At 43.3% G+C, this 9529-nt stretch overlaps 1 protein-coding gene across 1 annotated transcript; it reads right to left on the reverse strand.

Annotated features, from left to right (window-relative positions):
• Positions 1 to 1277: 1277 nt before the first annotated feature.
• On the reverse strand, positions 1278 to 8742 carry hand2 (heart and neural crest derivatives expressed 2). The gene is made up of 2 exons (XM_080463062.1): positions 7717 to 8742; positions 1278 to 1794 (listed from the first exon to the last, which is right to left on the reverse strand). Exons 1-2 carry the CDS (start codon positions 8341 to 8343, stop codon positions 1666 to 1668), a joined length of 756 nt encoding a protein of 251 aa, XP_080319188.1. The 5' UTR covers positions 8344 to 8742; the 3' UTR covers positions 1278 to 1665.
• Between the last annotated feature and the right edge of the window lie 787 nt (positions 8743 to 9529).

A 9529-nucleotide genomic window follows, 5' to 3' on the forward strand; every position in this document is an offset into this window, starting at 1 on the left:
AACACACTGTGAACACAACATGAACACACTGTGAACACTGTGAACACACTGTGAACACTGTGAACACACTGTGAACACTGTGAACACAACATGAACACACTGTGAACACACTGTGAACACTGTGAACACACTGTGAACACAACATGAACACACTGTGAACACACTGTGAACACTGTGAACACAACATGAACACAACATGGATTTTCTGCTCTCTCTGACTGACTCATGTTGGAAAACAAACCCATACTGATAAATTATTTTTTACCTTTAATAAAGAAGATTTTCTTTTTTTAAATGAATTTCATACCATTTGAGTTTTTGTCGTTGGCCCCTGGAGTTAAAACAGAAACTTGTCGAGTCAAAACATATTTAATGTTCTTATCTTATGTTTGTTTTCAGTCTATTACTGATGCGGAAAAACTAAGAAAAGATTTGCCAAAATGTAATATTTTTTAGTAGTTTTTCAAACATTACATTTTTTAAATTGCAATCTACTTTCTACTTTGCTGCTTTTAAAAGGTACGCTCACAATTTAAATTTCATTTTTATTATTCGTAAGAGAAATGTGATTTAAAAACGTTATGAAGCAATGACTGAACTGTTGTAAACAGCTTTTGTAGTCCATTATAATAGAATTGTTTCTAGTTGCTTAAAGCCATCTAATTTGTTTTTTAATGTTTTAATGTTTTAATGAATATTTATATATATATATATATATATATATATATATATATATATATATATATATATATATATATATATATATATATAATTGGTATCTTAAATTAGATTATTAAATTATATTAAATTGGATCTCCTGCATTCCACACTAGGATTTCTAAATTAAGACTAACGCAGTCATGTTTTCTTTCAAATCCAATACCCACACTGCCAACTGCAGAGAATAAAACATTCAGATGATCTAAACTGAAGATTTTATTTTAAACATTAATGTTGAAACAAAGTGAGAATTGGAGAGGAGCTGGACGTTCTCTTTACATGTTGGTCACTGATGCATAAAACATTCTCTGGATCCATTTATTCTTTTACTTCTGTTTCTGCTCGAGGTATTTAAAACATTTTAAAGAATTAATTTAAAGATATTTTTTGGAATAAATGAAAATGTCACGGCCACCTGCAGGGGTCCCGCTGTCACTCCAGGGGTCGCGGACTCTTTGTTGAAGACCTTTGGTTTTATTATTATTATTATTATTATTATTATTATTATTATTATTATTATTATTATTATTATTATTATTGTTGTTGTTGTTGTTGTTGTGTGTTCCATCCATCATTCTGCTCGATGCGCCGTTGCGCACTAACCGGTCCTCGGTTATGTTCTCACAGCGGAGCCGCAGCCTCCTTCCAGTCTCACCGTGACAAACAGACCCAGGCTGAGTGCGTCAGGCCCGGGTGGCCGCGGCCGGCTCCCGGCGGAGCTCCCGGCGGAGCTCCCGGCGGAGCTCCCGGCGGAGCTCCCGGCGGAGCTCCCGGCGGAGCTCCGGACTGACGGACGGACGGACGGACGGACAGAGGAAGACTGTGACACAGTTCTTCATCAGAGGAGCCCACAGTGCGGCACCCCTGCGGCTCTCCTCCGGCCTGCGTGCAGGGTGGAGGAGGGGGGAGGGAGGGGGAGAGTGAGGGGGGACGGAGAAGGAGTCACTACTGTTTGAGCTCCAGAGCCCAGACATGCTGAGGCCATCCAGTCCGGCCTTTACTCTTCTTATCGCCCGTCGAGGACGAAGAGGACGAAGATGACGACGATGATGAAGACGTCTTCGGGATCTCCACCTGAGGGCACAAGACGTTTATTCTCATCACGCCAACCAGGAGCCATCGCCAAACAAATCTCACTGTCATGTGGAATATTTCATTCGAACCCTCCGGTGTCTCGTTTGAGTTCACTTCAATGTTTCATCTTTTAAAACCCTCTACCTTGCCTTGCTTGCTGTACTTTTTTTATTTTTCAGCACAACCTCGTTTGTGAGATTCTACAATATTTCTTATTATCATTATTTTTTAAATATTGTATCAACACATTGGATCCAAAAATATTATTATTAATAATAATAAAACAAATACATGAATAAATAAATAAATCACTGTGGAAACCACAAACATAACGAACCATTTTTATGACTCACAACACAAATACAAATAGTACATTTCAACAACGAATGAAGCGGACAAGTTCTAAACAACCATGTTGACGTTAAGTGAAGCCTGGAGTGAAAACGCACCCGCCGCTTTTTCTTTGTCCGCAAACGTTTGATGAGACATCTGCAACAACTGTAAGAATTCTATGTTGACGCTTTCAAAAAGGAATGAATAAAAACTGCAATAGTAACAAGGCAGTTAAGCACCTATCCTAAAGAATCGCTCATGTTTTTCTCTTCTTCAGCAAACTGCACGCGCAGATAAAATCTCTTTCGCCTCGAGGCGACATGACAGCGACCCACTTACCTCGTCTCGTTGTTTGGTCGTGTTTGGAGAGCTCAGCCAAACACCCGCATCGTTTGTATCTCGAATTATTGATTATCTGTAACACGCGTTAACCCTTAATGATCTCATTTTGATTTATTGTCTCTTTGAAACTTACGATGAGATTTAAATGAGAAAACCATGAATATTTCAAACACAGTGACACCACATAAATACAAAGAGCACAGCAATAGTAATAAAAGCGACGGTTTAAAAAAATATGTCTGTAGACTCGTTCAGATGAGCATATTGTAAAAAAGTGGCACCGAATTTAAACAAGAGGGAACCGATACGAATGAGGATCATATTCCCTTTATATTCGTGTGTCCTGGTGTATTTCTGTTACATTATGACTTTTTTTCGTGAAACTAAATTAAACAATCGCAAAAGAAAAGAGGAAACCAACCAAACCAAAACCACGCGCTACTCGGAAGGTTCATTTCCACGTGTTCCGCTCGGAAAAGGCTTAAAATCGCAACATTCACATCGAAAACATGAAGAATAAAATAAAGTTAATTAAGTGAATAATGCAGGAACCAGGAGGGTTATAAATATTTACACTGCAATCAATTGATTTTAGAAAGTTTACATGAATTACAATCTGAAATATTACGAATAAAACCAAATGTTTATAAAACTAAACAGGACAAACAAAAACTATTTTCACAAATGTGTACATCATTTAACCAATGTTTGTTTGTTTTTATTTTAAAACAAGAACCTGCACATTATTATTATTATTATTATTATTATTATTATTATTATTATTATAATTATAATTATTATTATTATTATTATTATTATTATTATTATTATTATTATTATATTGTGCATGCTCTTGTTTTAAAATATAACAATTATCATATATCATTATTATTATTATTATTATTACTATTATTACACAGTAAGGCTTGGACTGCGGTCCTTGTGTGTTGCACTGAAACATCTCTGTGATTTGCAACACACCACATTTTATCTTAAAACATCCATCCATCCATCCATCCACCCAGCCATCCATCCATCCATCCATCCATCCATCCATCCATCCATCCATCCATCCATCCATCCATCCATCCATCCACCCAGTCTCAGCTGTTAAGAGTTCGGTTACAGACCGAATAAAGACAAAGTGGGAAAAATAAATGGAGAAAAATGTGATTTAAAAGATGTCCGACCTGCTGCGTCCTGGAGCGCGTCCTGTCCCGCAGAGCGCGCGTGTCTGCGCACCGCTGGAGGACCACTGACCAATACTACTACTAATAATAATGACATTTATATAGACAGGAAACACACCTTTGGAAAAATATGTGTTTTAACATTCCTGCTTCATACACGTGTGGATGTTATGTGTTGGTTACTAAAAGAATAAGTGTTGTGATATATTAGTTTAACTCTAACGTTACTTTTACCGGTAATATTTCATTTTCTTCTTCTGTTTGTGTGAAGAGTGCATTTCAGCGTCTTATTGTTCATTTGTTGGATGTCTCAGTTTTGACACTGACTCATTTGTCTGCCTGTGTAAAAAGAAACTTAAAAAAAACAACAATATGTCATGGGCCTGATGGTTATTCCTCTATTCCCCATTCTGCTGACATAACTCCAGGTAATCAGCTCCACTTTGCAGAGGTTTCCGGTTAGAAAATGAATTGAAATTGAAAAAGATTTAATGCTGATCAGTTCAAACTATCATAACAAAAGCCTGCCTTTCGCGCGGCTGCACCAAACAGAGGAACGGCGAGTCCAGCTTCTCTTCCTCCCATGCAGAACCCAACAACACACTGAAGGACATATTAGAGCAGTGAGTGTTAGAAAGTGTTGGACTTGTTTGATTAAAGATGCCCGTTGCCAAGTGTTTGATATATTTTAGCCGAGCTGTGGTGTTTCTGTTGTGGCAGCAGGGAATCCAGGACCGGGGGCTGACATGAGTTATGAACAGGACTCCATTCTCCTGTTAGTGCGAGCAGTTTGAAATGTGAGGCGGAGAGAGGGAGGGAGATAGAGAGAGAGAGAGAGAGAGAGAGAGAGAGAGAGAGAGAGAGAGAGAGAGAGAGAGAGAGAGAGAGAGAGAGAGAGAGAGAGAGAGAGAGAGAGAGAGAAATGCTCCCTGGCTTCAATTACGCACCACACTTCCTATAGTCAACAGACGGGAAATAATGATTCTCTTCTATTCTCCTGCTCGACGTGCTATTGTTTACGTCTCCTCGTCGTTTCCCTGCAGAACGTGAAGCTCTGCTCGTTTGTTGGCATAACTGCGTCAAAACAGCGTCCAGTTGCTTTTTACCAAAGTATGGAACGCAGCAGTGAACGTGGAGGTCACGTGTCCTGACCTCTGGCCGCGGACCTTGAGCAGGACATTTGTAGTAAATAAGACAGCAGCTATTTGTCATTATGAGCCTCAGATTTATGGTCGCGAGCAGCAGAAATGGGTTTAAATCTCTCTGGCTCGATCCCGGGAAGTGAGTGTGAGCGGCCGGGGCAGGAGGAACAGTGGTGGGCAGCAGGCAGCCGGGAACAGCAGCCGGGAAGCAGGCCCTTCCTCCAGGCTCCAGGCTCCAGGCTCCAGGCTCCAGGCTCCAGGCTCCAGGCTCCAGGCTCCAGGCTCCAGGCTCCAGGCTCCAGGCTGTCTGACAGCGGCTCCCACGTCTTCTGGCTCGGCTCGCGGCCGGCGTTGCTCCTGCGTCCTGACCCTGATCGGCTGCACGGTCCAGCGTCACACACATATTTTCATCTTTACTTTCTCTTCTTCTGCTTCCAGCCGTAAGGTCGCTCCTGCTCTGACCATTCACAGACTGAGTCACTAACTGCTAAAGCCTCGGAAAACCAACCGGAAATACACAAATCATAAGAGCCATTGTTTAAAAATAGTTCATTCGTTAAATCGTATTACAGCTGCTCTAACGCTCATAATTATCGTTTTAAAGAGCCTTTTATTTTAATAAATGTTATTTATTATTTTTGATGCAATAATGCGACGCGACCATAAAATAATGGCAAAAACAAAACCTGGATTAGATTAAATAACGTGTTTTTTAAAATTACTTGACACTCAGAGTTCATCCTGAATTTTAAGAAAACTATGAAACAAGCTTTATCCTGTTTTATAAATTGATCATTTGAATCACTTTGAATGATTTGTATTTTGTCTCAGTGTTTATTCTTGTGTTTCCGATTTTTTTTGGTAAAAGCACTTTAGAATTACTGGAGAAAATACAACAGCGAGCGGTTATTAGAGTCAGGAGAAAGATGTGCTAAATAATAATTCAGATTTAAGGAGACAGATTGAGGAGTGTGTGTGTGTGTGTGTGTGTGTGTGTGTGTGTGTGTGTGTGTGTGTGTGTGTGTGTGTGTGTGTGTGTGTGTGTGTGTGTGTGTGTGTGTGTGTGTGTGTGTGTGTGTGTGTGTGTGTGTGTTTTGGCCAGATCAGACGATCCACCTATAATCAATACAAACAACAACAACAACAACAACAACAACAACAACAACAACAACAACAACAACAACAACAACAACAACAACAAACAATAACGAGATGGTCTGAAGCTCGAGCTCGTCGTTTGAATGAGAAGCGAATCAAAACAGCCTCATAATGATCTTTTTTTTTTACACAAACTTTTTCTTTCTTTCTCACCAAAAGCAGCAACTGGAAGCGTGAAGCTGCATTCCTGCAGTGGGCGTGTCTGTCTGCCCACCGCAGGTCACTGTGCTTCAGACTGTTTCAGACTGTTATAGACTGTTTCAGGCTGTTTCAGACTGTTTCAGACTGTTTCAGACTGTTTCAGGTGGTTTCAGGTGGTTTCAGGTGGTTTCAGACTGTTAGAGACTGTTACAGACTGTTTCAGGTGGTTTCAGACTGTTACAGGCTGTTTCAGGCTGTTTCAGACTGTTTCAGACTGTTTCAGGTGGTTTCAGACTGTTACAGACTGTTTCAGGTGGTTTCAGACTGTTTCATAGTGAAACAGCCTGTAACAGCCTGAAAGAGTCTGAAACAGACTGTTTCAGACTGTTACAGACACTTTCAGGCTGTTTCAGACTGTTTCAGGTGGTTTCAGACTGTTTCAGAATATGACAACTGCTTCAGACTGTTTCAGACTGTTTCAGGTGGTTTCAGACTGTTTCAGACTGTTTCAGACTGTTTCAGACTGTTTCAGACTGTTTCAGGTGGTTTCTGACTGTTTCAGACTGTTTCAGGCTGTTTCAGACTGTTTCAGACTGTTTCAGACTGTTTCAGGTGGTTTCTGACTGTTTCAGACTGTTTCAGGTGGTTTCTGACTGTTTCAGACTGTTTCAGGCTGTTATACAAGACTGCAGTATGATGGAAGCAGCAGGTGAAGCAGTTGTCATATTCTGGATCCTCTAAATCACAGTTACGTCCTTCAGGCCAAAGACTCGGGCCCTCAGGAAGAATTAGGTTTGAGGTTTCTGAATTAGTTTTCAGTAGAAGTGGCTGCAGGTTGTGCTTTCCTCCCTGTGATGGAGTCTGAGCAGAGGTCGGATGTTAAGCAGCTGACTGAAGCACCGTCACTGAAGCAGCACAAGTATTGATGAAGTTGAATTTGTAATCACATGCAAACTGAAGGCTGCAGCAAACTGAGCAGCATCAGCAAGAGCAAATTATTTTTATTCATAAGCCAAACTAATTCCAGCAACATATTAACACAAAGGTTTGTTCACCTCCAAAGATTTACTTTCTTTACTGCAGAGTACAACGTGACCTACTTTATATTCAATCCCACGTGTTTTCACACAAGTTAAAATCCACACAGAAATATGGGTCGGCACCGGGTCCATATTATGTGATTTTTAATGAAGCCTCCCGCTGCTAAACACAGTGAAGCGCCTCACAGCCTTCTGCAGCATGTTGCTTTTCTTTATTCAAGCTCGTGGTATAATTCATGCTGATGCTACTAAGAAGTTGGCAGCTTTTGTTTTTAATATACTTTCTCTGACTGAAACAGAAACAGCTGCAGATACGTAAAATAAGATAATTAAAATAGAGCAGTCTGTATTTTTGGGTTATAATAAACTTAGAGTGGACCTGCGGGTAGATTATTATTATTATTATTATTATTATTATTATTATTATTATTATTATTATTATTATTATTATTATTATTATTATTATTATTATTGTTGTTGTTGTTGTTGTTGGACAATTTATTTAAAAATAACGTGGAGTTGAAATTTAAAATGTGAACGTTTTTTGAAAGTAGTTTAGAGTTTACTTGTCCTTACCGTCTCGCGCTTCCTGCGCTCCTCTCGAGCCTCCGTCTTCTTCAGCTCAGCCTTGAACGCCTGCGTGTCCCCGTGCGTTCCGTCCTTGTCCAGGATGTCCATCAGGTAGGAGATGTAGCTGGTGGCCAGACGCAGCGTCTTGATCTTGGACAGCTTGGTGTCGGCCGGCACGTTGGGGATGCACTCCCGCAGCTCCGCGAAGGCCGAGTTGATGCTCTGCGTCCGCCGCCGCTCCTTTCGGTTGGCGGTGGGCCTCCGCTTCACGGTCCGGGGGTGCGAGTGGTGGTGGTGGTGCATGCCGACCGCGGCGGCGTTCACCGCCAGCGCGCCGGGCCCCGGGACCAGGCCGCCGGGTCCGTAGTGGTGATGATGGTGGTGGTGGGGGTCCAGGCCGCCCGGGGTGCTGCCTGAGCCGCCGCCGCTGTTTCCGTGGTACTCCGGACTATATCCGGGCGCGAGACTGTACTCGGTGGGAGACATGTCCGCGTGGCTGATCAGCCAGCTCGTGAAGTACGGGGGCGCACCGGTGTCCTCGTGACACCGACCGGCCGCTGCGTGCAGGGAGTAGTGGTGCGTGTCGTGATGGTGCATGACCGGGTGGTGCGAGAAGCCCGACACGAGACTCATGGTGACACCGACGCACTGCTCAGGCTCACGGCTCCTCTTGGATGCGGCAGCGCGGAGAGAAACGCGGGTCTGCGCTGTTTAACGGGCGCTCGGTGCCCACTGCATCCCGAAGTCAGCTCCTCCCGGGACTATTCCGCCCTGCGCTGGCCTCCACCGGGCCCGGTCGCGTCTGCAGGGGCCCCACAGGCCGCTCACTCCTGTCCGGACATCGCAACTCCGGATTTTCTTCTGGAAAGGAAAAAGTCAACCGAGTCTCGTATTCCTCCTTCCTCTTCCTCCTTCTCTACTCTGAGGCTCCCCCGGTTTCTCCTGTGCGCCTCGTCTCATCCCTTCCAGCGGGGCGCGGAGCCGTTTGGCACGGACGCACCGGTCTTTGCAGCGCAGGTACTCGGTCACTGCTGGCGAGCTGACACTAAACTATGGTGGAGGGAGTGTGATGGTTAGAGAGAGAGAGAGAGAGGGAGAGAGGGAGAGAGAGCGAGAGAGAGAGAGAGAGGGAGAGAGGGAGAGAGAGCGAGAGCGAGAGCGAGAGAGAGAGAGAGAGAGAGAGAGAGAGAGGGAGAGAGAGCGAGAGCGAGAGAGAGAGCGAAAGAGAGAGCGAGAGAGAGAGAAAGAGAGAGATAGAGAGAGAGAGAGAGAGAGAGAGAGAGAGAGAGAGAGAGAGAGAGAGATTTGATTTAGCCTTCTCCATCTTTTTTTTTTTTTTTTACTACCGGGGAGGGGAAACTGACTTCACCGCCCCGCCGCCCCCCACCCTTCCCCCCCACCCCCACCCTCCACCCCCTCGCGCTCTGGCCGAGTCTGAACACTCTGTTTACTTGCCTTTAATGTCAATGGGCCTGCTAAGTAGACCTGCTGGCGTGCACGCACGGGCACGCGCGAGGGCCACGTTCACGGGAACAGCGCTGCAACAAGGTCAAGAAAAGCTGCATTTATCCTCCCGGGATCCCGCCGGTCCTTCCTGACCGCAGAGCTCGCGCACTGCGGCAATTATAGTCCAGAATAGCAAATCCAGGTACATATTATAATAATCTAATCTGAAAATAAAAATACCCAATACTCAAAACTCCTCATATTTTTTACCCTTTATTTGCCACGTCGATCTGGAAACAAACCACTTTTCTTTCTTTCTTTCTTTTTTTTTTTTTACACGAAAAGGTTTTCTTTCCAATAAACTAAATGCAAA

The sequence above is a fragment of the Lipophrys pholis genome (assembly GCF_963383615.2).
Source record: "Lipophrys pholis genome assembly, chromosome: 5".
Taxonomy (NCBI): Eukaryota; Metazoa; Chordata; class Actinopteri; order Blenniiformes; family Blenniidae; genus Lipophrys; species Lipophrys pholis.

Bases quoted from the DNA above. Each gene is read 5' to 3' on its own strand.
- hand2 (XM_080463062.1), bottom strand. From the start codon at position 8,343: ATGAGTCTCGTGTCGGGCTTCTCGCACCACCCGGTCATGCACCATCAC. The intron at 1,795-7,716 runs GTAAGGACAAGT...TTGTGCCCTCAG, and splicing joins AGCGCAGGAAGCGCGAGACG to GTGGAGATCCCGAAGACGTC.